Source organism: Haplochromis burtoni, unplaced genomic scaffold, assembly GCF_018398535.1.
Source record: "Haplochromis burtoni strain Fernald_Lab_line unplaced genomic scaffold, NCSU_Asbu1 Contig_7, whole genome shotgun sequence".
NCBI classification, from domain to species: domain Eukaryota; kingdom Metazoa; phylum Chordata; class Actinopteri; order Cichliformes; family Cichlidae; genus Haplochromis; species Haplochromis burtoni.
In genome coordinates this window covers 1,319,561-1,347,087 of record NW_024582368.1, presented here as the reverse complement: position 1 = coordinate 1,347,087, position 27,527 = coordinate 1,319,561, and the positions used below count along the sequence as shown (strand labels likewise).

Sequence of the window (27,527 nt, the reverse complement as noted above, 5' to 3'; positions counted from 1 at the left end):
ATTTTCGGTTCAATCATTGCGCCTAAATTTCACATTGTGGCGATCACTTTATTCAGTGAACCGTGTTTATTTGAGCAGGGAAACGCAACGCAGAGCAGAGAAATACATGTCATACTTTTATTAAGAAATTATAATAAAACGTACAACCTAAAAGCCTAAATTACAGTTCTATGCAATACTCACAGGCTTTAATGTAACCAAACCCATTAAATAGAATCCACACTGCCAATCAGAAAACACAGTAAATAATAGAAAACGTGATCCCCAAAATAAATGTTGCGTAAAAACATATAACAAAAATATTGTTCGTGCCATTTTAACTTTATTCAATCCCCCTGTATGTAGCAAATGAAGTTGTTCAGAGTAAATTGAAACGTCTAGACTGTGAGCTTAAATTTCCTGTATGTTTAATTTGAGATGATTTACATTACTAGTGATCATTTTGATTGTTGTGATCCATAGTAAAATATGCCTTAAGGACAATATGTATGTTACACTTCGGTATCAGACAGGATATAAAAGAGCAGCATATATTTGTAGAATATTTGATAAATAAATGTTACCCATGCATAGACTACAGAATGGCATCTCATTCAGGCACCTCACCATAGCCCGGGTACAGTAAGTAGAGAACACAACTCATCCAGAAAGTGTAGCAAACACAATACAAGACACGATAACCAGGGAGGATTATCATGTCCTGGATTATCAATGGTGAAATTTGTTCACAACCATGCATATGATGAATATTTGGGCATATTTGTATTTAGTGTGTAAAATAAAAACAAAAAAAACAAACCCTCCACATTACATCTGGACTAAAGAAAGAACAGCAACCAGGATTTACTATTGCTATAAGTCTCTGAAAAAAGTCACCACATTTGGTGCCGTACTATGAGATTCCTATAATACCACCAGTGAGAAAGGCAGAAATGTGTTTTGATAGCTAGCATGTTGGGATCACAAACTTAAAGTGTGTGTGTGTGTGTGTGTGTGTGTGTGTGTGTGTGTGTGAGAGAGAGAGAGAGAGAGAGAGAGAGAGAGAGAGAGGGGAAAACAAGTGACCGTAACCACAATACTAAGGGCACACTGCCTCTTTTACAAAGTGTGAAAGGAGAAGGGAGGTAAGATTAGGTTACAGTTGTTTTCCTGTTAATGAGAGTCTGAAGTCACAGGAGACATCCCAGAATCCTTAGCAGTGTTCAAGGTGTCGGAGGCTGCTGGGGAAGAGACTGTCTCATAGATGAATCTGTAGAGGCTGACGTCAGGTCGTGTCGTGTGACAATTCTTGCACACCTCGTTGAAGTACTGGTTTAAAAGGTCGTACAGCTGCCCTGTGAGGGTAAAAAAGGGTGGTGGAGAGAGGGGAAGAGAGGTGGAGGAGAGACAAAAGGGACGCGGGTCAAGAAACATGTAAGGAAGACGGGATTTAAGAGAATAGGACCAAAAGCACAAACGAATCGTGAACGAGAGAAACAGACACTCAAGCAGGTAAGAAAAAACTGAAGGTGTACTCGGGCTCATTTATAAATCAAGCGCACATACGCACTCGCATACTGCAACCCCCCCCCCCTGTAGCTCCACTTTAGGAAATGGATGGCTAGAGGGGAATTTCTCTGAAAGGCTTCAATAAATGTCAACAGAAGAAAAATGAAGAGAGGGGGAGGGAAGAGGCCGGGGCCAGTTTAGGCAGTAATCCACTCTGCGGCTCAGGCTGAATGGATGGGCTGAGGAGCGGGGAGATGGCCCATATGGTAGAGTACCTTAACATACCCATGGAGTGTGTGCTGTTATTTATACACACAGTCCTGTAATGACACCAAGAAGGAAAACCTCCCTTGAGGTACAAAAGCAAAAAGTTCCTGTTTCTAATAATTCTACTGAGTGACCACAGCTTAGCCACAAACGTCTTTTGTGTGAATCTTACCAACGGTGACCAGACTCTCGGTGAGGAAAGCGTGCATTTCATGAACATCTTTCATCAGCTGAGCATCTCCAAATGTGAAATACGCCACATCTCGCCCAGCCTCTGCTGCTGCCATGAATTGAATCAGCGCTGAAAAAGAGAGAAGGCGAATTTCAAGACGAAAATTCAGGCGACAACATTCCAGAATAAAACTATAAAGGTGTAATTGAGCGCTGAAAAGCATGACAGACTAAATAATTGGTCAATAAGCCAGATAACGTACAGCCTGTGGCATAAAAGAACATGAGTGGCAATTTGTATTAGTGGAGTAAATAATCCAGTGTTGGTAGAATAGCCTCGTAAACAGCATTCAGTCTCTGAGCTCCTGCAAATTAGGTTTCATGATTTTTAAATATTTAACAGAATGGTTATACAGTTCAGATTAATGACATCATTTGCAAAAGCTCTGTAATCTTTACTTCAAAATACCCGACTAGTGTTATGTAAATACCACATCTCAAGTCAGCTCCTGGACTTTCATGTAAAATACAGTTATTAGCTTCCAAAAATACCAACTATGCTAACACTGGAGCTAATGGGCGGGGCCCCCCGGAAGCTAATATCATCCTCGGGGACTATGTGAAGTCCAGGGGATCTATTCATAGCATGCTGCAGAGGAAATTAGCAGCTTCAGTTTTAAATCCAACAGTCCAGAAGCATAGCCTTAAAGCACTGATGTGCACAGCAAAAACAGGGTACATGCGCCATGAATTTAGGCATACAGAAAACTCTGCACATCCAACACACAATTGGCCAAAAAACAACAGTAAGGGTCTCCCTGCTTATGAAGACTGATGTTGTGTAAGCAAACTGAGACCAGCATCAGCTGGATTTATGGTCGTCTTTCTCTGTAATCAATCGCCCATTTAATGGAAAACATAAATGTGTCAGATGATCTATAAAAGACTGAAAAGGGACAGGAGAGTGACACCCTGGGAGAGCTTCTAATTGAGCTTCTAGAGAGGCTTGAGAGAAACAGCATCTTGGAAATTGTCGTACACCATTAGCTACATAAATGCTGAAAGTCCTTCAGCAGGGGCTCTACTGACTGGGAGATGCCGTGATCAAGTTTGAGCTACTGATATTCACTGCAGTCTTGGGAATCCAGCCTTAAATTTTTAACGTAAGAAATGTGACACAGATGCTAGCCTAGTTTATAGATTTTGTTGCCATAAATCATCCAATTATACCTTTGAGCCGTGTGTCTCCGCCAAAAGCTCCGCAGCCCCAGTTGCCTGTGGCCACTGCAGAGAGGTGCTTCCTGTTGGCATTATTTCGATGGAATCCGCAGTATGCCTGGAACGAAAACAAAAGAGGGAGAAGGATGTAAGAGTGGGGAAGACAAACAAACAGTACAGTCTTTTCTATGATCTCTCAGAGTCTATTAAAATTAATTAAAACCACATTAATGTATAATGTGGGGGCAAGTGTTAACCCTCAGGCTGAACCATAAGCAAATATAAAAATATGCAATAAAGCATTTACTCGACTGAGAAGAGAAAAAAGTCCGTTAAAAAAGTGCATAATATATATTTTTCTTAGTCATGTGAAGAAAAAAACTGCAGTAAATTGGGAGTAATACTATTGAGAGATATGTAGTATTTAGCAGTTGAGCGGTTTTACATATCACTTAGATTTTAGCAGCTGTACCAGACAAAATGTCAAAGCTCATGGTAGTGAACATTTTATCAAAAACAATATAACATCGGCCGTGTTCGGCACCATCGCACTGACACCTTTAAAAAGGTACTACAAATTAGAGCAGCACTTTATAGGTTTCTTGCCACCTTTCACAAACATGTTTGGAAAAAGAACCGCTGAACTAAATCTTCCCTCACCTTGTTGAGTTCTCTGGTCATCTTCTCGGGCAGAAACTGTTCCAGGAAGTGCCTGTATTTAAGAGCATCAATGGCCACAATCTCTGTACATCTTCTCTGCCAGTCATCCCTGGGAATGAAAGAAAGATTTTACATTTAAAACATCAGCACAAGTACCAACAAACACAAAAATAATCCTATGGAGGGGAGAGAAAAAATTACCTGGGTGTCTCGTCTTTGTGGATACCCACCCATTTGTAACTCTCAGCATAGCCAGAGTATTTACTGTATTGTTCAGCTCCTGCAGTATAAGACAAGGGAAATACAATATTACTCATTGCTCAGCAGTCAAAGCACACAGCAGGTTCTAAAATCAAATTTAGCGCTTTCTATGCTCCACATGAGCATACAGAGTATCAGCTTATATTGAATTGTCACGAATAAAGCCCACTGATTTAATAAGTAATCTGCTATGGGGTTTTAAATGAAAAGCTTTGAGCTACAACTGGGAGAAAATGTAAGAACAGAACAAGCAAAAATTAATTACTGACACACCCGTGTTTTTAAGAGATTGAGTCCTTTGTAACACCTAGGGCTATGTCCTAAGGGTTAGAATAATACACCTATGCTTCTTTCTGAAAAGGCTGCCCCTTAAAGGCTCCATACATTAGGACTGATGTGGTTATATTACACTTTGTTGAAGAGTAGAAGTTAAACATGTGAACTAAAGTTGTATGAGCAGAGTATGAGAAAGTGTTTCTTAAGTTAATGGGCAGAAGCCACTAGAACAAAAACCAGCAATTATGGATAATTTTGCAAATATTTAATAAAAAAAATTTAATGTACATTTTTTTCTGCATTACATATAAAACTTTTTTGGTTTCCACAGAAATTGCGTTTTCTAGTAAGGCACTGGCTGTGCAAACAAAAGGAGCAGTTGCTTTAAAGGATACTGTGCCACTGCAGGTCCAGCACTGCAATTAAAGTGCTTTCCACAACACCAGCGACTCCTAACGTCAAAGAACAGGCTGCCCATATCACTGTGTCCACCAAAATTCTTCCTCCTCTCTATTCACCTTGAGCCACTTCAGTCTGGCAACCGCCCATAATGGCATCCCGCTATGCTGACGTCCATCAGGAGATTGCATCGCAGACCTTGCCTTCCGGTGTAAAACGCCAGTGGGCATTTAAACTTAGACTTGAGTTTTGTTTTACAAGTACTCTGACATTAAAGTTCCAGATGCACTTGAAGACTTGTGCTAGGGCATCGCTAAAGATGAAGAAATATGATCAACTTGACAAAAGAGAAAAGAGTCTAGCAAGAGAAATGGGACTTTAAGAGGAAACACAGCATTCGTGCAAGGAATACTGAAGATTTTAATGAATCTATGGCATAACTGGCCCATTCCATTAGTGCAGCAATGACCTTAGTTGGGCTATAAATTCTTTTCTGTCCAAATGTAATAAAGTTAAGTGGAGAGGAGGAGGATGGAAGAGGGAGGGAAGCACTATGAGGGGAGGGAAAGAGGGGGACAGTGACTAACCACCTGAAGGTTACTGGGGAGAGATAGGAATTTCAAGGAAGACAACATGGCGCCACATGACAACAGACAACGATTGGCTTGCTGACAGAGTTCGGGTTTTTTTTCCATTGTGTGTGTTTCTTTGGTAAAGTGGTCCAGCAGCATGAACGTCATCCTATTTGTTTTTTCTACTTTTCAACCGACCAAAATAACAAGCATATAAAGTATGCCGAGGGACATCCGACAATGCAAATGTATTTTAATTTTTTTCAGATTTGTGTCACGTTACAAAAAAAACAGAATCAATCAATAGCAGGCATTTTTGAGCGATTTAAGTCAAAAAGATATATTCTCATGCCAAAAAGATGAATTTATCAAACAGCATAATGTCTCAAAATGATCATTTTATGAAATAAAAGCATCAAAACAGTAAAACAAAGTAAGTGTTTATATTATGTTTACTTTTTTCCACACGTCTGCATATCTTAATCTGCACATACTTCTTTCTGTTGACACTGTCGAGATGTGAGGCATGGAAAAGAAAAAAAGCCAGGTAGGATGACCAGAATTGCAGGAGGGAGGCAAATGAGAGGAAAGAATAACCGAAACAGTGAGTTGGAGGTTGAAAAATAGAGCAATTCTGCTTGGGAGAAATGACGGATAACCAAGCAGTCCCATCTGAATCAATGCAATGGATTTACCTTCGGACTGGAAGGAAGTATGAGGGCAAAAATAAATGGAGCCCAATAAACACAAAGAGCTCAATGAACAGGAGAAAATAACTCAGTGATGGACGAAACACCGGTTTGAACCAAAATGTAATACTAGAAAGGCATGGGAGATACATAGATGTGTCTAGTTTCTATTGGAGAAAGAGGAAAGCCAACACAATACCAAGGAATAATTGCCAAATAATAGCCTATATACCCCATGGCATGAAGATAAATTAAATGTAGAGTATTTGTAGTCTGGTTACACCATATATCAGTGTCTAGTGGTTCTATATGTTTTGTAATAGTGTTTACTTTCTACTTGAAATAATCCAGTACATGTACATTACATAAGGGGACAGCTTGCATTGATACTCAAGTATTATTACACAATCAATAAATCTATCTATCCATCCATTTTATGACAATATTGCTATGTTGCAGGATCAGTACTCTAGATTTTCCTCTCCCTAACCACCTCCTCAAGCTCTGAAAGGCGGTATAGAAGGGGGACACCAACAGCCAACCAACAGATGTAAGTTCTCAAGCACGTCCTGACTCCGCCACATCCTCTCCTGGTAGGCGATACCTGTAGAAGGTGCCTGTAAGTATCTTAGTCAGATGTCTAAACCACCTCGACCATGTCCTTTGATATGTAAAGGTACTATAGCAGCTCAATACTGAGCCCCTCCTAAATGACTCCTCATCCTATCTTTATAGGAGAGCCCTTTCGGAAGAAGCTCACTTCCCCCACTTATGTCCACAAAATTACTCTTTCAGTCACTAGCTAAAGCTACTGACTTATTAGAGTAGGGATGTAGATCAACCAGTAAATTGATAGGTTTGCCGTCTCTTCACCACCACCACAGATCACACTGTACCGAACGCTGCACAGCTCCTCTACTCGAGACAGCAAGTGGAGTGAGCACTGAGTGAGCCCTCCACCCATTTCCAGCCAACAACTACTATCTCAAAATTGACTTGCCAATTTCATTTCCACCATATCACATTCAGTTGCAAACCAGTCCAGTATGACCAGGAGGCCATTAGTCATTGAATTTAAAAAAACACCTCATTCACAAAAAGCAAAGAGGTGATTCTGAGGCCCTCAAGCTAGAGACAAGCCGCTATTTGGCTATGCCTCAAAATTCTACCCATGAAAGTTATGAAGACAACCAGTGACAAAGGGCAGACCTGGCAGAGCCCAAACCCCACCACAAACAAGCCCAACTAAGTGGCAGCAATGCATAGCATGCTTTCACTTAGCTATAGCCCAAAACAAGAGGCCAAATACACAATACTCCTGAAAAACATCCCACAGGACATCCCAGGGAAAACCATTAGTCAAACTCCCAGAACTATCCTTGAGATGATCAAGACCTTTTCCAGTGTTTGACAACCAGGTTGAAACCACACTGTTCCTTCTGAATCAGAGGTTCTAACTAATAAATGGACTCTCCGGAGGATCATGCTCATCAGGCTCTCATTGTTGTTGCCCAGGTGAGCATGGAGATCCCCTGGAGGACAACAAAGTCCCCACATGGTGACTCTTACAGCGTCCTGCTCAGTGACTCCAAGAAAACTTTTCAGCACATACTGTAAGCACAAACAAAAGTCAGGACCCATTCCCCAGGCAGAAAGAGCAGGGAGACAACCTTCTTATCCATCTGAAAACAACCCCAAAACATGAAATCACTTTTTCTTTAACTAAAAAAAAAAAAAAATGATTGCAGTGATCAAGTTCCCAGTAAAAATGTCATACAAATCAAAGCCTCAAGACTTAAAAATACATATGTTTGTGTGAGAAAAAGAAAGAAACTACACACCTGTGATGATGAGGCATTCATTGTATTCAAGAGCTTCAGTAAAGAGGCGAGAGATAATGAGTTCAGGGTTGATAAGGAACCTGATTTCTTCTTGGACCAGTCCATGTCCTGTGACTCCACCACCTACAAATCTGTTGGCAAAGTCCACCTAGTGAAATACAAAAAAAAAAAAGAAAAAGAAAAAAAGAAGGACATTTGTTTGGCCTCAAACTTGAAATTAACATTTATTTAAAAAAATACAGATTTCTATTTGGTTTGTTGCATGACATGACATGTACGGTATGACATACTGCCCTTTGACCTATCAGTATAAATGAGAGAATTTGTGAAATTCTGTCACTGTCACTCCTGTTATTTAAACAAATACTTCAATTAGTGTCTCATTATCTATCCTTTTGTCCACTGTGGCCATTTATATCAGATAAATCTATAAAGATCATTGCAATGATCCTTCCTGCATGGAAATAATCCAATCAGGAAATTGTAACAGAACACAACCCATGAAGTCTAAAGATGTACTTCAAATCTACAGTGCATGAATGTGTGCAGATTTCCCACATGTCTGAGTTTTGCATTTTCTAAGAGGCCTCACTATTCATTATCTATTCAGTGTTTATTCAACAAAGAGAAAAAGGAACCGGCCAATAAAAGGTCATTGCTGTTCAGCAATCTGCCAACTTTATCTGCGTTTTATCCAGTTGCATCTTTTATAACTTACTAAAAGTAAAGGACTTGTCCATCTGAAATTTTTAAGACTGAACAACATATTTGAGTTATGTCAAAAACTACAACCAAACCAATTTGACACCAACTCCTAGTGTCACAATCTAAAGTCACAAACCCTGAGAATCAATATACAGTCAGGTAAAGAAAAGAAAAGTGCTACAGCTCTGATTCTACAGGCCTCAGCTACCATGTTAAAAATGAAAGTTCATGACAATACAATTAGAAAAAGACAATAGTATGGAAGGGTTGCCAAGGGAAACCCTCTTCTCTCTCTCTGCAAAGAACATGGCAGCACAGTGTAGGTTTGCCAAGTTGGATCTGAACAAACACCAAGACTTCTTGAACAATGTCCTTTGGAGATGTTTGATGAAACCAACACAGCTTCTCAGCAGAAACACCTCAAACCATGTCAAGCACGGTGGTGGAGTGGTGATGAGTCAGGCTTCTTTTGCAGTCACATGACCATGTTTTTCAGTCTTAAAAAACTTCAACCCAATCCAGCTAAAAAAAAAATACATATATAATGATATGAAATGACCAAAATAACAGTCTGGACTGATATTAATGACATTTTCCACATTTCAAAATCCTCTCTGTTACCCACAAAGTTCAAGATCTACACTGAGTCCAAGAAATAAAATTTTAAAAAACAGCCCAGGGATTTGTTGAAATAAGATAAATCCATACCAATAACCGATATGTTTGTGCTTATTTCTAGGATTCATGCTTCTTTGGGGAAGTATTTTCAGTGTGGTGCTTGAGCTTCATGCCTTGAAAGACCAGATCTTGTTTTTGTGGCACGCATAAGAGAACATCCCATTCAAATCACAATGCAGATATTTAAACAGCTTGTCAGGGGTGAAGGTTCTGCTCAGTGGCCCACAGCTACGTCAATCTGTGTGACAGTGGGTTTGTGTATGTTTTCTAACCAGCCACTCAACTCCTCACCTTCACTGGTTTACCCCTAACCTCACCCCCCACCCTTCAATCTCACCTCCCGACAGGATGACAGCTCGCTCTGCCCTATCAAAACTCAACACACAACCAATATCCAGCCTGCTGAGGTAGCCATCAATCCGCCTACATTACTCCAAGCTCACTGGGTCACCCCAGTGAGATGGATCCCCGACGTCATCTTTGTCTCTGTGTGCCTCCTTCTCCCTCATCCCCCACCCCAGGGTCCTCTCCTCCACCCTTGCCACTCGGAGCTACTCATGTGTATACATCAGCTGTCAACTAGAGTAAAATAAATGCGGCAGCTACACAGAAACAACAAGGGGGGTAAGAAGATGGGGTGAGTCACTGCAGACAGAGATTCAATAACTTGCATTGATATGCACAAAAATCATACAACTGGTTTAAAGCTGAAGGTCATATTTTTACTTTTTAAGCAAGAAAAATAGACTGATCGACAGAATCATACTCATTAGGTGTAACCACAGTAAAAAACTGCAGAATACTATTTGTATTTAAAATTGAAAATTAAAATTCTCCCATTAAAAGAAAAAAAGATGCTGTTAAGAAGTGCTTTTGATATTTTTAACAAGACATGGATGACCTGAAAGTATTTAATTACTGAAGTCAGAGGTAAAACTGTGTGCTTAGTGTGTGGTAAAACATTCCTACCTGGAGCATTCCATATCCATGTTCCTCAATTGTCCCTTCACAAGTGATATGCAGGCGTGTCAGCTGAGTCTGAGAGCTGGACAAAAAAAAGGGGAGGGAAAAAACCCAACCCTTTACTCTTTCAAATCCACCCTTTAAAAACACTGTCCTACTACTACTTTCATTGTAGGAATTTATATAATGGCAATTATCTGTGCACATGAGCACCAAAGAAGCTATGAGGAGTTGATGGTCACTATCCCACTCAGACAAAATCAACACACTTCAGAGTTATTCAGGAAAGATTTAGTGAAACTTTGATAGAATTTCAGGGTTTTACTTCCTGTTAAAATAACAATTACTCCCCTACAACAATTATATGCCTTCACAGAATGCAGAATATACTATTTGTTTTGGACAGAGTATGCCATGAATCGCAAGATAATTTATTTTAAATGCACTTCATTAGTTTATTATGTTCATAAGGAACCAGAGAAGTAATTATTACCTTTCCCAGTCTGGTGGATTGTTTAGTGTTTGTCTTGTAAATGTAACAAGACCCTTGGGTGCTTAAAAATAAAGCAGACAAAAGGTTATTCAACTGAAAGACACAGGGAAGCGCAACAACTTCTACAACGTTATGTTAGTTATTTTCATTGCTTACTAGTCTCTGTAACTCTCCTGAAGTAACACAGCAGAGTTTTCAATTTCTCAATTTTTCTTGGTGAAGGACCTTCAAACAACCTGAAACCAAAAGAAAATGTATGTCTGAGTTAAAAAACACTTAATTTAAAACACTACATGAAAAGGTTTATACAACTTCTGAAAAAAAGAGTAAAATGTACAGTATCTCCCCTTCAATGTTGTGTCTGTATGCCGTTCAGGCATATAAACAGTCAAACAAATTGAATGGTGGTACTTGGTATTGTGCTATCCATCCAACTATCCAGTAGACCAACGGGAGGGGATGTAGAAGTGCAAGTCATCACAGCAACACTTCCACAGCAATGCTGAAAGCATAACCTTTCCAGAATATCTACGATGGAACATGAAGCCAAATCTAATTCAGGTCTAATTTTAGATTTTTATGGGGCAAATTCCAAAACTTTATAATAGCACCTGTATTTTTGACATTAAATAATGTGTTACATTTTAGAAGATGAGAGGCATTAATGTTTCACTCATTTATTATCTAAAGCTCACTGCACAACAGGAACATGAGTGAAGTCACGCTTTCAAACTGGCATGATGTCTCTCCCATCTACCCTCATCCTTCATATAACGGCACTGCCTGAGGCCCCGTTTCAGTTTTTCAGTTACTATTAAACTAGGGTGGAGGGATGGAGAGAGCATTGGATGGAAAGCTTAAATCACCCCCATTCTAGTACACTCCCTCCATTAAAAGCGACCTAAGCTGATGACTAACCATAGTTCAGCATCTCTCCCTCCCACCACTTTCTGCTCAGACCGGTAAAGAAATAAAAACAGAGGGAACAAATTAAATGAAAAGGTAATTTGCTAAAAGCCTCACTGTGAGTAAAGAAAAAAAGCTATTTATTTAAGATAATTTTTTCATGTCAGTTTTGGTTTTCTCTACACTATTTCCTTACACAGCACCTTACTCATCCTCTGTGAACCCCTTCACCCCATCAGTTCCTTTAGTCAGTGTTAATTTGGCATAATGTATCCTGGAGGACAACATTACTATGAGAAAGTGTAAGTGAAACAAGTAAATTACAGTGGGATTTACAGTATAGCCACAAATTATACCGCACTTGAGAAAGAAGGACTACTAATTATGAAGGATTTTGTTACAAAATATACTGCAGCAATTTTCATTTAAGGACAGTAATTAGTTGGTTCTTGTCGTCTATAACCGTACCTACTGCATAAAGTGCATATGGAGACAATATTTCTGACAGTTTTGCCATAACCTGTTCAGCTATTTTCTTGCAAACAAGGTAGACCATCTCACAATGACTTAAAAACAAAAACGGGTATTTATTTCTTACTAATGAGCCTTCATTGTTGACCAAACTGTTATTGGAATTCCCTATGTCATTTTCTTCTCAAACCCAGGAAAAGACAAGCCATAAAATGACAAGTCTTCTGCTTTCTATCCTCTTCCTTGAATCTATCCATCACTTAACAGAGGACAAATCTCGACAGTTCTGCCAAAACAGCAATCAGCAGATTGCTTGCTGCTCTGTTTGCCCAAGACAGAGCGTTAGTGTAACCGATAAGCAAAGTGACGGACACTCCCTCAATTACTGCGAGAAGGGGAGGGCGTGTAACGATCCAGGACCCATTTTAGACTGCAGCGGTTGTCTCGTCTCGTTTCCTCAGAAACACAAAGACTTTTTTCCCCTCTCTTGGCCTTTCCTGTATTTTGCTCTAGGCAGAAATACTGACAGTGAAGGCAGACCCAAGTGGTCTGAAACAGCCAACGCTGCAACTGAAATCAATACTTACATCATTACAGACACAGATATCGTGCCCTCAAACAGATGACACACAGATGACACTGAAAGTGCAATTATGGTTTAGATAAAATAAGGCAGCTGAAGGTTATATTGACCAAATCAAAGATAATTAGTAGGATGACAGGATTTGTAAAATAATTCTATCGAACCTTAAAGACAGAGCAGATGCATAATACTCTGAACTAGAGGAGGGAGTTATTTGCTGTATAATACTATAACAACTAGAAATATTTAGGAATTCAGGCAGATAGCGGGAGACTATGTAAAGCTACAGAGTGGGATCACCAAGTGCTGGGGCGCAAAGTGGTTCCCAACACTGCTGACTCAGTAACTACAGAGTTGCAAACCTCCGCTGGCACTGACATTAGTACAAAAACTGTGCGGCAGAAGCTTCATGGCATAAGTTTCCACTGTCAAGCAGCTCCTGTAGATGTGATGTGTAGGTGACCAGTACTTTGTCTATATAGTCTAAGATGCATAAATCAAGTTATATTGATATGAATGAGATGTTATTGCTGTGAATTCAAATCACATTGTGCTTTTATAAGATGATAAAGGGAATAAATATATAGACAGTATAAAAGGTGGATTCAGCCCATGGTTGCTGAAGTCCTGTTTTGAAGATCTCTGGCTCTCTTCCACATTTTCTCTTCATTCACCCTCAACTGGTCAAACCAGATGGCTGTTTTTTATCCCCCCACTGTCGCCAAGTGCTTGCTCATAGGGAATGGTCTGATTGTTTGCAGTTTTCCCTGTATTATTATAGGCAATATAAAGCACCTTCAGGTGACTGTTGTGGTAATTTAGCCTTATATAAAAAAAAAACCCAAATGGAATTCGACTGAAAGATGAAATTGAGTGTTTCTGCTATTGCCTTGCGTCTAACTGTGAAACCGCACACTCATTGGATAATAACTTGTGATTAACAGTCTATTAGCCAGTAAACATGTGGTTTCATAGCACAGATAAGCCTCCAGTTTTGAAACATAATATAATGAAGATTTACAAATTCAAATGAATTTTTATTCAATATGATCAAGAAATTAGTCACTGAGGCCATAAACTCAGATCAACAGTGTTTACAAAGGCCAGATCAGAAATCCGCTCTTTCGTAGACTTCTAAAGGACCAGAAGTCTTTTTTTCAACTACAGCTATTGCCATCTGGTGGCTTTCAGATAGAATGGAGGCTTTAAGGCACTTCTACATTGTTTCACACAGTCTACACATAAATGTTACCAATCGGTCATTTTAACCTGTTAGTAGCTAGTTGCTAGGCAATGTCATGGCATCATAGTATCAGATACAGATAAGAACCATCAGGGGTCAAAGATGTACCTGTGTGCCCATTTTGATTGTTCAACTCCTGAACATGAAAGAGTTGTTTGTGGGCAGATTTTGTGTGTTATGCTAAGATTATTCCATTTTAATAATATCCATTCTCCACCTTTGAATTTCTTTTTCTCCACAGCAAGTTCATTTATTTTCCAATTTATTTTGACAAACACCACCATGACGAGCGATGAACTAGTCACTCTGGTGAGTCAAACTGGCGCGGGAATCCATTAAACGCCTAAAATGAATACAAATGTTGATATTTGGCAGCAGTATATCAATAAAGCAAGAGGCAGCGTATACAATAAACTGAAAAATGTATTTTGTTCCATCTGAAAATGACCAGCAATTAGAGCCCATGTAGATAGCAGGGAATGTCAAAATTCATAGCACTAAATGTTCATGTTCTGCAAAGAATATGGGAACTCATTATAAGGTATTACCGAACCAACGCCTTCAGTGTGTCAGGCAACAACCCTAAGGTATTGCAAATGTCACTAATGAGGAGAAGGGGCCTCATGGAAATAGGGGAAAATTGAGTTGAGGTATTGTCTGGACAGTGTTCAGGATATACAGAGGCACTTACTGTCCAAACATGAAGTTGCAAAGCATGTAATAAAATCTAATTGTAACTCTGTTACCAGCCATTCTCACCTATAAACAATATGTCAACTTTCTAGCCACTATCAAATGGGGGAAAAATACTTGGAAAAAATGCCTATCCAATTCAATTAGCTACCTGTTCATAGTCATCATGTCATAACTTTTCACACTCGGACAAGTTTTGCTTTTTGTAATAGTTTCTTCTGTTCTGTTATACACAAAACTTTGCTTTGTGTCATAATTCATATGTCATCCACAGTTCTTGTCCTGTTTCACATAAATTCTTCTTTCTTGTTACCAATACTCAAAACAAAACATTGGGCAGGAAAACACAACAGTAAAAATCATTTTCAATTCAGATAAACTTCTAAATACACTTCCGGAAAAACAACAGCCACTATAAACAGAAGACGTGACTTAGATAAATGTAACCACATCTGTAATAGGATAAACCAGATCAATGACGTAGTAGCTCATCCAGGTAGAGATCCATCACAATTCACAGGTTACTGCTCATAAAATGAGAAACAAAATTTGGTTGAAAGCCTATTAGGCGATCATTGAGTGCAATAGGAAGGAATAGAGAATCATGTGAATTATGGATGAGGGATGCTTCACTGTGACATAAAATCATCGGTCATTAAGCCGAATTCGTTTTAAAAATTTGTTTTTATTCTTTTAAGGTGGAAAATTACGTTCTCTCCATTTAGGTAGATCTTAAAAAGAAAGTAAGATATTTAGACTGGCAGTTTCCTTTAACTTGCTATATCTTTACAATGTCAGCTGTCCCCTACACTTCACACCTGTTATGTTCGGAGCAAAAGCACAACAGCACATCATTGTTATACGTTTAGGCTATAAAGTTGCATCACTTCCTTTTTTTTTTTTTTTAGAACAAATAAAGTGACACTTCAAGTTATGAGAAGCCAGTGACACACAGACAAGCAGACAAGTGTTCACTTTAAAACAGTCTATTATAACAATTTGTTTCCATTAGCTAACCCATGCTTTCTTAACACACCACTGGTTTTGAGTAGGTTGTAAGAAAGAACTCCAATTTAACACTCCTACTGGGATCTCCCTCCCACGCATGGGGTATAACATGGAGAAAGATCCTCAGCCCACAGCCCCATCCTCAAATCGATAACATGATATTTGCAGTTACACCACAAACTGCAATATAACAACTAAAAACAAATGACAAACCGTGGCTCCATTCATACAGAAATCAGTTCATTGTTTTTCCAACCACTGCAGCCAAGGTAAATTTCTACACTGAATGTGCAAGAAACAATATGTACAGAAAGTAAGTAAAAACAAAATAATTCATCTATTAAGGGTTTTCAAGGCAGTAGTGCCCCCTGATGGATGTTAGTTTATTTTGAATGGTAGGATCATTAAAAACAGAGTCGCTCAAAACAATCACACTGAGGCAGATAGCTGAAATTTATAAGAAAAAACCCTATTACTGATATGTATTATAGATACTGAGGGACGGATTTGATCCTCAGTTATAGGGTAGAACAGCAACAGGGTTCAATCACCGTAGACGTCCTCTGTCCTGCTCTAAATAAAGGCTTACAAAGCAACATTGTGGGCACTAAAGGGGAAAACCTTTTTTTGTATAAAATACTAATAACAGCAGGCTGCTGGTGATTTCTTTTGTTTTGTGTGCTTTCACCTGTAGAAGTTGATCTCAGGATAATTGCCATACTCGGACTTGCGGGAGTTGCGTCGAGGGAATGTGCAGAAGAAGGCGTTGGCCAAAAGACAGGCTATTTGCTCCTGAGAAAGGGTCAGAGACTGATTCATCCTTGACTTAAGTAAAGGAATTGGCTGTAAATAGAGAAAAAAAACAGAAAAATCAAAAAATCCAATCAGTGATTTGATGATACAATGCCAATGCTACAGTGACAAAGCAAAAAGTAAGAGAAGGGATTACAGTAACAAAGACAGATGCAGAAAAAGCAGACAAAGTAATATGGGTTTAGTGGTGTAGGCTAAAGAGCTAATGAGGATAGATAATTAGTTTAGCAATCTAGCAAACACTGAGAGTTCCATTAGCTAAATGGGTGGTAGCAATTAAGGTCCCAGTTCTCTTGCTCTCCCCCAGGTTTGTTCAGTCAGGCACATAGGGCCCATCCATCTTCACTGATTAAGGCTAAAGAGCCTCCCAAGGCTGCCCAGTTAGCAGATCAATACCAGCTCTAATAACGCACATATAAATATTAGGCTTGACGCTTAATACTGCCAAACACAGCTGAGAGAGTCAGAAAGCTTCATTATTCAATATCTGCAAATAATGCCCTTTAAAATGGAATCTGTAACAGAAACTCCATGCTCTAGTTAAAGTGGATAATACTTAAACCTCTGCCCCTGGCTCTCAACGTAAACAGGAACTAGAGGGATTCCCCTATCGCGCAGTGGGAGCTGAATTCTCTTTATTAAATTATACTGAAGACTGAAATAGATAACGTGATTACAAAAATACCAATCCTGTAATTCTCAGATAGCTAAAATTGATGACAGAAGAGGGAAACAAGGACAAATGGACATGACATTTAAAAGAACTCTGACATGGATCTCCATGTTATGTGAACTGCAAAAAGGCCTTCTGGGGTTCAAAGCGGCCGATTTCAAACCCGCACTACCAATGTGTCTTGCTTGGAACAGGAATACTTGTGGAAATCTAAAGCGATAGACTGCATTTTAAAATTCAGAAGTCCCAACTTAGTGCACCGAATTCACAAAAAGTAAGTGGAGTTTCCTAAGTGCAAAAGCATAGCACATGAAATGGATGGCAGAACATGGACCTCTCCTCTCCCAGTCCTCTTTTCTAATGAAGCAGTTCCTGATATGGACCAAAGAGTTGGATTCATTAGCTGCGAGTTGTAACTCATAAGTTGATGCACCATCTAACCCGTCCTGCTAACTTACCACACTTTTATTCGTCTTCCTGCATACCTTAAACACTGCTACTTTCATTAGTAATGCCTGACCTTTACACATTTCCAAAGCCCTTAAAATAGATAATTTGGTATAAATACAGACAACAATCAAAACCTACCATTGTGCACAGCCGAGGAGCTTTAAGTGCAAGAGCAACCATAGCAGGTAGTACGGTATCAAACAGTTGCTGTACCTCACAATGTTCAAGACACTGAAAAGACAAAAAAAAATACATGTAAGCTTAAGTATTGTTAAATGAGATATGTGTTGAGTTGACTGCCTACTTAGGCAGTCAGTTACTCGGAGCCAGCAGTCAGAGTGACTGATTATATGTAAGTTGACATATTGTTTTGTCACACCACAGATTTCTCTTAACAAATGGAGAAAAAAAACCTAACTTTTTGTTATTTATTTAAGAATCAAACCAGTGCTTGTTTTTGTGCTTTATATTTTCTGCTCATTGACTTGAGCATGATTTTGACTTGGTTTTTGTCCAAACAAAAAACAAAATCTGTCTTTTTTATGTATAAGTACAAGCTAAGAAGCTACGTCTTCATTTGTTGCACTTTCAACAAATATACTGGAACAACTCATTCATGTAATAAATATGAGTTTTAACATCAATCCATCCATTTTCTTCCCCTTATCTAGTTCAGTGTCCAAGGGGCTGGAGCTTATCACAACTGCCCAAGTGTGAGACACAGGATACATCGTAGCCCGGTCGCCAGTCTGTCACAGAGCTAACAAGGACAGACAGCCATACACATGCGAATTCATGCATAGGGCTAATTAAGGCTCAAATTAACCTAAACCCACATATGTCACACATTGTTGATGTGTGTTGAATTTTATAAATAAAATAAAATAAATTTTCCACGCATTGCTTTCCTCATTGAATATTAACAAAAGAAATGATGCACGGGTTTCATGCAATTAAAAAAGAGCCATAAATTATTCCTTGTTTTGTGCATTTGTTGTTCATTTTCCCTCAATTTTAAACGTGCCATTTTTTAAGGTTTAGTATTGTTTTCTTAAGCCCAGGACCCAGGATGTAACTGAAAATCTGAGGATGAGCCAACTGTTTGATTAACTTGACATGGTCTAAAAACAGCTTTACAGCAAGTCAGAGGTCATAACCCTACACCAGTAAGCAATATCTACGCAATTTTCTCTCAAATCCAACAATAAAAACTCAAGTTTCAGTTTATTGTTGTTATAGGATGAACTCCCACTACTCAGATATCAATAATACTTAAACTTCAACAGTGAAAAAAAAAACACAGAAACAGAAATGCTGCAGAGGCGTTCACTGCACAGAACCCTTTTCCAAAGAAACTACCATCAATCTAGGAATGAGCTCGCCACAGCTGAGGCATCCATACTTCAGCTTGAAGCTTACCTCAGCATCCATCTGCAATTCCCCCTAAAATAAACACCCAGTTATTCCATCATACACCCCAGATTTACAACGCAATCATTTATGAGTGTATTGGCTTCGAATGTCACTGTCATCAATCACATGCCTTATTCTATCAAGGTAAGCAGGGGAGCTTGTGCTGATTAAATGGATCTTCTGGGAGCAAATGCAAATGACCAATTGTGGAGAGAGTGGCAGGGTGGCTTGATTTTCCACAGGAAGTCTTTGGTGGTTGATTTGGCCAGGGGCATTTATATGACTGCAGAGCAGGTCTGACTAAATGCTGTCAGGAGTAATGAGCTGGCAGACATCATAAAGCGCTCCTGTGGGACTAATAGATGGTAGCTGGTGATGCGGCAGGATGAGGGCAGAAAGACAACCCCCCCCCCACCCTTTCCACAGCTAGAGCAGCTCACCACAAGGTTAGGGTGGACACACAAACTATACATTTCACATCCATAAATATGACAGACCAAGTTTCATCAGGGCAGTCAGGATTTAGTGCTTCATAGCATAGTGATCGATTAGACATTGATCTTCCATACATTCTAGTCTTTACAAGTCATTTTAATTTTCTGGCAGCTCAACCTTCACAACTCTTGATTTGACTATTTAATTTACAGTTCTTCTAAGGGTGTTTCCCCAGTGTCAAACCCTGCATTTCAAGACATTTTTAACAGTGAGAGAGACAGAAGCAAACAAGCAAGCAACAGGGCACAAAAATGAGAGGAACAGCCTTGTTGTCTTGCTGCTATATATATGTTTGTGTACTGAAACATCAGCTGTACTGTACTCCCGGACTGGGTTTGTGCTTAGCCCTCAGGCATTCGTCAGAAAATGACACAGTGACAGTTTCATTCGGCAGAGGAGAAACACTAAGACAATTTACAGACAAGCCCTAATTTGGAAACCTCTTCTTTTTTTTTTTACCTAATGGCTATTACATGCTGAGCGGACTGTCAGTCACAGGCCCAGGGGCCACGTATCCCTTCACTATTTTACCTCAGTGATACAAGATGTTGCACCACATTTAATTAGGTTGTATTGGCTTAGAAGTTCAGTGGTTAGCATTCGTAATGACCACAAAAAACAAATATGACACTGAAAACTGTTATATCAATCAGCTGGTTTGGCCACTGTTATAGAATGGCTGACCGTTTGTTTCTTCACGACATTAGAGTGTGCATAACAAATAAATCGCTTTGCATGAAACAGGTCTGTCGTAGAAAGACAGCTGTTAATCATTTCTGCTTAAGTGTTGTCATGAAGGTCTGAATGCTTGATACCAGTCACAGCCAGCAGGTGTGCTGTGCCTACGTCTTTCTATTCAAGAATATTTAGTGGGTGGATTCATCACTTGGCTAACTGTTGCTTATGTCAGCGGTCCCCAACAACCAGGCCACGTACCCGAGTCGTTTGGTATCGGGCTGGAACCAGTCCGTGAGTCGTTTGCTACTGGGCTACGAGAGTTGAGGCTCGGGTGTGAAATTTATGGTTTTCAGGGTTTTTATTATTCTTTAAACGTTTTTATCGTTAACTCTGTTTCCCTGGGTCTTTTCCCGTGTCTTATGAATAAATCCTCCTTGTTTTGGGTACCAGCACTGGTTTTATTTTGTTGTATTTATCCACGACACCTTAAAGGCCGGTCTGTGAAAATATTGTCAGAGATAAACCGGTCCGTGGCGCAAAAAGGGTTGGGGACCTCTGGCTTATGTAATCAAATTCTGGTTTCTACTGTGTCATTTAAACACTGGTTTGTCCTTCTCTAGTGAGCACCGCTTGCCTTTATAAAATGTCTTTGGAACATAAAAATGACAAAAGTGGGGGAATTGCTGTGGTCACGACAGCGAGCAGGCAGTTGGAGTTGCTGATGAAATTGCTTCCGGGAAGACCAACTTACTGCCTGGCCTTACTTAGCATCCTTACAGACTTAATGGGGGCTTTTAATTAAATTGGATTAAGCTATAAAAAGGCTTAGACAGCTATTGATCTGCCAAGCTTTCTGGCTTACTAAGAAAATATCTCAGAGAGAAGGAAAAAAAACAATTCTGAATGGGCTAAATTTAGCTGAGTAATCCACGATGAGAGGGAACAAGCATTAGGTTTAAATAACAATTTGGCTGGACTGTGCCGGATATCACAAGCACTCACTTAATTCTGAACACTGCATTGTTATAACGATTCTGTTCCTAATTGATATACCCAGGAAGAATTTAGGAATAAAACAAATGCTTCTAAATGCTAAACGTAGCTATAAAATTAGGCTTCAAATTGAATTTGCTTTGCCATCTATCTTTAGGCTCTTTTGGGTGGTGGTGTGGTTAAAATATAAAGTTTCAGCCTGTGCAGTAGACATAATAAGTAATAAAGATCATACTTTATCTACAATCTCTAAGGAGAGAAACTCTGTAAAAGGGCTGACACTTTAAAAAGTTATCTTGTAAAATTGAATGACAAGAAATCATTGTCCCATATCTAAAAATGTTATCCTCATAACACGAGTGCAATTATAGCCCCTAACTGTCTGAAAAGAGGATAAGAAGTGTTTAAAAGGATAAAGAGGAAGACAATAAAAAAGAAGACATTCCCCTGGTTCACCTGAAACAGCTGGTGCTGCTATGCTCTGTGCTCATCTGTCCTAAATGTGCTCCCGGGAGACTCACAGGTACCGTGAGGGGATGACACACACTAATGGGCTTACAGTCAAACAAAGACAAGCAGATTCCCTTTGCGATAACAACTTTACTTTACTATCAGCTTTAGATTCATTCTTCATTAGACTAACATTTAACCAGATAATCATGGTGACTTAAATTTTGCTGGGACTTACAAGTCAACAAGGCTCAATCAGATTCAAATAAATCTTTATGAGTTTTTTTTCATGGTAAAGATCTTATAAAAGGATTCTTAGGTCTGCTATATTCAGCAAACATGTCTGTACAGGACAAGTTGTTGGAATTAAAACATTTTCAGTAGTCCATTAGGAAGTTGTGCTAATATTATGCCTTTTCTTTTGTACAAGACAGGCCCATAAACATCAGGTAACAGTCGTATACTGAACATCGTACCTCTGTACAAAGAAGGTTCAGGGCAGTGAAGTCCCATTTCTTTGCATGGGCTGTGTTATACCTAAGGATTGCATCCTGAAGAGAAGAATGAGAAGTTAGAAGTCAGACTGAAAATGTAACATTTGCGCACAAAAGTACAAATCTGGTTTTATAAATGGTGTAAAATACAACTGATGCAAACTCTGCCACCATGTGGTTGCTTATGGAATACGATTTGTATCTTTGCCATTGCTTTCACAATATAATTGGAAACAAATATGCTCAGAAATTCTTCAATATTATGTAAAACACTTAAAAGCCTACTGTGGTCATTTGTTTGGCAACTCTGGCAACACAAATTTTTTCTGCTTTTTGAAACAGTTTACTGGAGTGTAAGTGTTTCAGGGTTTCAACTGCTTGGTTTCCATATTTTAGGTTTGACTAACCAGTGTCTCTGATCTCTTACCCTCACATCCAGACAACTTTTGAACCCCCTCTGCAAAGCAGTGCGGATCAGGTCCCATCGACTTTGGACGCCATTTCCATCCTACACAACATAAAAAATAAATAAATAAATAAATAAATACAAACTTTTCTTACATCAATGTTCTTGCAGTAACTAACTTTATTGTACTGAAATGGCATGTCTGGATGGAGGGATGCTATACAACTATTATACCTCGGTCTCCATAGGAAACAGATTCTTCTCAGAGCAGGGCATCTTCACTGACAAATCATCCCATGCATCCTTGAACTTGGTAGGGTATGGGACAGGGACTTCTCCCTCCCTGAGGAGATCTGTCTGTAACAGGGAAATAAAAATGCAAGAGGAAAACATGTTCTTTACAGGTTACTGTTGTTTTTAGAGAAATTATGATGAAATTAACTGTTTTCCCTTTGCTCATTAAAAGAATGCCTTTTGGTTTATTTTAAAAGCCCCTGAAAGTTAGAGCACAGCTTGGTAGATAGCGTAAAAAATTAAAGAATAAACTAAAATTTCTATAAAAGCTTATCTTGTATAAGGCATTTTAATTGCCTCACACTAAAGGTAAACGCATAGAAAATAAAAATACAAGCATTACATATTTTCAAGTCATATATTTCTTTGATGCGTAATGAACTAAAAGACAACCAGTTTTCAGTGTACACATTAGATCTAATTAAAACATTTATTACAAATACATTTTCATTCTTGGAATTTAGTGATTGGCAGCATCTAGTTTTTGTGGCAGTGTTTGGTGATGGTAAGAGCAAGTTGTAGCAGTAAAGCAGCACTGACTATGTCCCTGTGGGACGAGCAGTGGAGGATAGTCTGATAGGACTGCTACTGACAAGAGCCCCTCAGGGGATCATGGAGGACGGCTTCACTCGGCCCAGCACTGTCTCTCTCATTCTCATTCACCCTGTCTGCATCTCAAGAGCCATTCTTTACATCATCTTTGCCAATCCTCCCAGTCTTCTTTTCTCTTATATAAACACATTTCATCAAGCGATGATACACACTCACCAGACACTTTATTAGGTACACCTTGCTAGTACTGAGTTGGACCTCCTTTTGCCTTCCGAGTTGCTTTAATTACTGTAGCATTGATTCAACAAGGTGCTGGAAATATTCCTCAAACATTGTGGTCCATGTTGATATAATAGCATCACACAGTTGCTGCAGATTTGTCGGCTGTACAGCCACGATCCAAATCTCCTGTTCCACCACATCCCAAAGGTGCTCTGTTGAACTGAGATCTGGTGACTGTGGAGGTCATTTGAGTACAATGAACTCATTGTGATGTTCAAGAAATCAGTTTGAGATTATCTGAGCTTTATGACACATTGATGCATGATGCATTATCCTGCTGGAAACAGAAAGATGATAGCCTGTGCACTGGGATCATTCAGAGATAGATAAACTTAGTCAGCAACAACACTCAGGTAGGCTGTCATGTTGAAACAATCCTCAGTTGGTACCAAAGTGTGCCTAGAAAATATCCCATAGACTATTACAACCACCACCAGCCTGGACAGTTAATGCAAGGAAGGATGGAGCCAGGTTTTTATGCAGTTTAATTCAACTTCTGAATCTACCATCAGAATGTCACAGTACAAATCAACACTCGTCAGACCAGGCAAAGTCTTTCCAATCTTCTATTGGATCATTTTAGTGAGCCCATGTTAACTGTAGCCTCAGTTTCTTGTTCTTAGCTGACAGGAGTTGCACTTAGTGTGGTCTGTTGCTGCCGTAACCCGTCTGCTTCATGGTTCAACATGTTGTGCATTCAGAGCTGCTCTTCTGCATACTTTGCCTGTAACAACCGGTTATGTGAGTTACTGTTGGCTTCCTATGAGACTGAAGATCTCTGGGCATTTAACTCTGACATGCCCTTATTAGCCAGAGAACCGCCATTCACTGAATATTTTCTCTTTTTCACATTATTCTCTGTAAAACCCAGAGATGCCTGTGTAGGAAAATCCCAGTAGATAAGCACAAGTATTAAAAGACTGAAAGAGTGAGACAGTAACAAAGGAAGACATTCCCCTGGTTCACCTGAAACAGCTGGTGCTGCTATGCTCTGTGCTCATCTGTCCTAAACGTGCTCTCGAGAGACTCCCAGGTATCAGTGAGGGGATGACACACACTAATAGGCTTACAGCCAAACAAAGAAATGCAGATTCCTTTTGCAATAACAACCTTAGTTTACTATCAGCTTCAGCATCATCCTTTATTAGAATAACATTTGAACAGATAATTATGGTGAGTTAAACAAAATCTGCCTCATAGGTTAACAAGGCTCAGTAGTCAGCAATGTGATTTAAATAAATTGCTTTATTTCTTTAGGAGTCTTTTTTTTTCCAAAGTAATAACTTTTGAATTACAAATATTAAAGCATGCTGGATGGAAAACATTTTATTTAATTCCCCATAGCCTGAAATACACAGAGCAGCCATCAACATTCATGACACGTTCAAATTCACTTAAATAACCTTTCATTCTGATGCTTAGTTTGAACTTCAGCAGGTCATCATGAACATATCTGTATTAGCAAATACAAAGATCCACAAAAGAAGAAGTGGCTGTTGACTCACCCTGACTGTGACAGTGTGATGAGGTGCTGATTTCAGGTGGGACAGAGGAGGGGCACACTGGGGTAGTCTGTTCAGCTCATCTATGGGCGTCCCCTGCCATTTTGTCTCAATGTTATGTGATGGGCATGAAACACTATACAGAAAAAAGGCAGAACAGGTAAGCAGACAGTAGATTAACTAAAGGACATTATGAATATAATGGCACTAGGGCACAAAAAAAAGTTGTAGTGAAAATCTTTCCAAGGACCTTTGCAAAATTGCATCTGGCTGGCTTTCAATTAAGTCCTGGCTCATATTAGATGACCCACTGTGGTCTGCTATTTCAGCATCCTCGGATCCGATTGCAGGAAGATGTTCTCTTTCTTTGGTTGAACTTCCTGGATCAGAGTCTTTGATAGTCTGCTGAGATTCCATTACCTGAGCCTTTGCAAAGGCAGAGTGCTCTGCACAAAAACCTCCATCACAATCCTGGTCTGCAGAGTTGTTGAACATGGTTTTACAGACTGGACTATCAGGACTGAGCATCTCCACATCAATGGGGGTACACTCTGGGTTTTTGGAACTAAAACTAAGACAGGGAGGGAGTTTTGTATTGGTAGTGTGTGCAGCAACACAGGTTGTCTTAGAGGGGTGAGGACCTGGTGAACTGGGCCTCTTAGATTTCTGCCCATTAGAACACTGTGTTGGAGCTGTGTTACTTTTGCTGCACGTGAGCACAGCTTCATCCGTGTCACCTGCAGACCTACAGTCCATCAAATTCTGGGAAGACACATCATCATGTGTGTTCTCTGTTTGTGTACTGTATCCTGTAGCGTCAGACGTTTGTGGTTCAAAACAGAGTTCATCACTTTCATCTGTGAGGTTAGTTTTTGGAGCATCATTCTTTACATCTTCTTGATTAACCTCAGCATTTAAACTGCTGCAAAAAAGAAAGAAAATAAAACATATAAAATATACTTTTATCATAATCACACATTTTCCATCAATATCTTCTTTAATTAGCAGTACATTGGAAATTACTCATGCAAGACCAAGCAAACTGTTAACTTGGATACTTTACCTCGTTTGAGAATCCATAACTTCATCCACGTTTAACACGTCATACAAGACTAATCAGAACCAGCTGTATTAGAGAGAAAGAAAGTAAATATGCTGGCACAGTAAGAAAAGGCAGTTTATATACACTCATCATTGGCATGTCAGGGTAATTTGAGGCTTTTAATGGTTTCTTTGAACTTTTCCAGGGTGGCATGATTGTGCAGCAAGATAATTACTTCAAACAACTGTACATAAGTACAAGTTATGCGCCTGTGTGTTTTCCAGCGTCTGGAAATATACCCAAAGTTTTAGAGAGGAATTGGTAAGGATGCTGTTCAGTGATAACCCTGGAACTACAAAGACTAAGCCTCCCGTGAAGTATCGACTACTCGAACGCCAGCATCAATGTCCACATTGACAATGTCCACATTGGCAATGTCCACATTGACAATGTCCACATTGACAATGTCCACATTGACAATGCCATGGACTGGAGGAGTATCTCCATATACTTCAACTTCATCTCAAATCAATAGCTAACCAAAAAATAATAAGGGTGTTTATATATTTGAGCTAATCCACACCTTTTGACCAGGTGTGGATTAGAGAAGAAAAAAAAAACAAATTCACTTCATTTTTTGCACCCAATTCTTGTATTTTAAAGCGATTACAGATTTATGTTGTACAGTAGTTAAAAGAACTGTTCAAAGAAATCCTTACAAACCAGAAATAAACATGACATTCAGCCTTCGTAAGCAACAACATAGAAACAATAGAAATACACTGGTCTTGGTATGTATAACTGGACTTCTAATACAGTGAAATACAAACTTTGTTTATTCCTAGTGCCGGGTGGAAGCTACAGTAAGACCTAAATAGGTGTTTTGGTCCACTTATTACATTCTGTGACTTCAGCGAAGATGGTCGTAGGTAGATGTTCACAGTAAGTTACAGATTCAGTTCATTTTTCCTGTATATATGTGCATTAATTACAGACAAAGACGGCACACCGCGAAAAAAACGCACAGCTGACAGCTCCAACAAAGCTACGACGAGCTGGCCAAGCATATTTTCTTCATTTGACACGTCACTTTCACGCTAAAACGACAGATTTTTCTTTATCTTACTACCCTGAGCGCACTGCAAAAACACAGCATCTTTAGCTAACTTAGCTTTGATTGGCTATAAATGCTGAAGGTTAGCCTCGATTACTGTAGCTCGGATTAACCTATATAAGCTAACAGTGCGGTCGTCATTCAAATAAAGAAACGTAACTTACAAGCTTGTTCCTTGTTCGAGGCTTTTAAATATAAACTATTTTTCTCCACATTATTCACTTTCACTTCGAGATGCTTATTCTTCTTCTTGTGGCTTTTAAGGGCGGATAGCACACCAACTTACAAGTG

General features: G+C 39.3%; 1 protein-coding gene across 2 annotated transcripts; it reads right to left on the bottom strand.

The window, feature by feature from the left end:
* Window positions 1–103: 103 nt before the first annotated feature.
* Window positions 104–27,527, bottom strand: parga (poly (ADP-ribose) glycohydrolase a). 2 transcript variants are annotated; one of them, XM_005913990.2, is made up of 18 exons: window positions 27,401–27,527; window positions 26,144–26,206; window positions 25,331–26,002; window positions 25,084–25,216; window positions 22,685–22,807; window positions 22,472–22,552; window positions 22,027–22,101; window positions 17,660–17,752; window positions 16,274–16,428; window positions 10,838–10,917; window positions 10,682–10,742; window positions 10,195–10,270; window positions 7,843–7,990; window positions 4,006–4,084; window positions 3,805–3,913; window positions 3,157–3,262; window positions 1,928–2,056; window positions 104–1,334 (listed from the first exon to the last, which is right to left on the bottom strand). In XM_005913990.2, exons 2-18 carry the CDS (start codon window positions 26,158–26,160, stop codon window positions 1,153–1,155), a joined length of 2,319 nt encoding a protein of 772 aa, XP_005914052.1. In that variant the 5' UTR covers window positions 26,161–26,206; window positions 27,401–27,527; the 3' UTR covers window positions 104–1,152. The 2 variants fall into 2 exon arrangements, with proteins under 2 accessions (XP_005914052.1, XP_042080779.1); XM_042224845.1 differs by lacking the exons at window positions 25,331–26,002; window positions 26,144–26,206; window positions 27,401–27,527 and having other exon boundaries at window positions 23,513–25,201.